At 40.0% G+C, this 1,499-nt stretch overlaps 1 protein-coding gene across 1 annotated transcript in view; it reads right to left on the minus strand.

Moving 5' to 3' along the window:
* The window catches only part of LOC107568279 (60S ribosomal protein L30), a 3,233-nt gene extending 1,734 nt beyond the window's left edge, over positions 1 to 1,499 (minus strand). Inside the window, exons 1-4 of the mRNA XM_016254213.1 lie at positions 1,460 to 1,499; positions 1,297 to 1,345; positions 403 to 548; positions 160 to 290 (exon numbers count right to left, since the gene is read on the minus strand). Coding sequence (XP_016109699.1) covers positions 160 to 290; positions 403 to 548; positions 1,297 to 1,317 — 298 coding nt within the window. The 5' untranslated portion in view covers positions 1,318 to 1,345; positions 1,460 to 1,499. The remainder of the gene's footprint in view (positions 1 to 159; positions 291 to 402; positions 549 to 1,296; positions 1,346 to 1,459) is intronic.

Here is a 1,499-nt window from a genome sequence, read left to right on the forward strand (position 1 = left end):
AACAAAGAGTGAAAAATTTAAGGGGGTCTGAATACTTTCCGTAAACACTGTATAATAATCTACTAAACCAGTTAAAAGGGAAAATTACAATAAATCAAAAGTGTAAGACCAAGTCACATCAGTTGTCCCACTGAAAGAAACAGATGCATGAATACACACCAGGGTCAATGATGGCCAGTGTGCACACTCTGTAGTATTTGCCACAGGCTGTGCCGAGCTCAATGTTGTTTCCACTGTAATGATGGACTCCGGTTTTGGCCAACATTGCATAGTACTCAATCTCAGATTTCCTAGAACCAAAAAAAAACATGAATCATTAAAACATCCTCAACCCTTATATAACTGTATTGATAGACACCACAGATTATTTGCATAACGACAGTGGATTGACAGAGCACACACCTCAGAGCGGGACAGTTGTTGGCCAGGATTACCAGCTTGGCTTTTCCTTGGCGAATCATTTTCTGAGACTGCTTGTATCCGAGAACGTATTTACCGCTCTTCATCACAAGCTGCAGTCTGGAGTTAATGGACTCCAGGGACTTTTTCTGTAAAGATGAAGATAAAACCATGAATACACCTACAGCACAATGTAAAAAATAAATAAACAGAATACAGTGACTAACATGCCAAGTATATTTTACATCAGACTATTATCAGTCATTTCTTTGACAGGGGTGTGAATCCTGTATATTAATCTTGTGCACTAGACTAATGTGTGCATTAAGTCTAGCACATTAATATAATAAGTCACAAATAAGTTAAATTTCCAAAGCAATTCAAAAGTCGCATCCCATTCACACTATGAAGATCAAGTCAATGAACTTATAAACAGTGTATACATAATGTGAGCATATCACGTCTGCTTCACAGACAACTACAATACTATATCTCAATGCCATTTTACAAGTGTTGCTCCCGTACTACATTCACTGCACATTGGGACATCGTGATTTATCTCTAATTTACATAATAAGCGTTCGTCTTATGAAGACGCGTCACGTTTTGTGGAGACACTTATATTAAATATTAATAATGGTATATACAATACAAAACAAATCCTCTGTAAGTTACTAGAAGCATCCTGTCAAACAGCTGCACTCCTGAACTAACTCACATTTAGCCCACCCAACAGCCCGTCACCGAAGAGACGAACATTTGAACCATATAACGCTTATTAACACTTCCACTGCGTAACTTTAATCTTGTATATCAGTATTTGTGGATGAAACCGTGTTGGGCCTGTAGCGGAGCTTCCACGTGACAGACTCCTGCGCAGCATCGCGCTCCACTCACCGCTTTCTTTGCGGCCACCATTTTTCCTGATTAGTCCGATCTGGCCAACCTGAACACAGAAGAGCGACAAATCAAGACATACACTTTCAAAACTACGCGTTTGTATCCTCGACAGAGGTCTTAAAACGAGTATTTCAACAGTTTCCGACAGAGCCGCTCTCACCTCCTGATCACACCAAGATGGCCTCGTAGAGAAAGGGCTT

Source organism: Sinocyclocheilus grahami, unplaced genomic scaffold, assembly GCF_001515645.1.
Source record: "Sinocyclocheilus grahami isolate Dianchi unplaced genomic scaffold, SAMN03320097.WGS_v1.1 scaffold1230.1, whole genome shotgun sequence".
NCBI classification, from domain to species: Eukaryota; Metazoa; Chordata; class Actinopteri; order Cypriniformes; family Cyprinidae; genus Sinocyclocheilus; species Sinocyclocheilus grahami.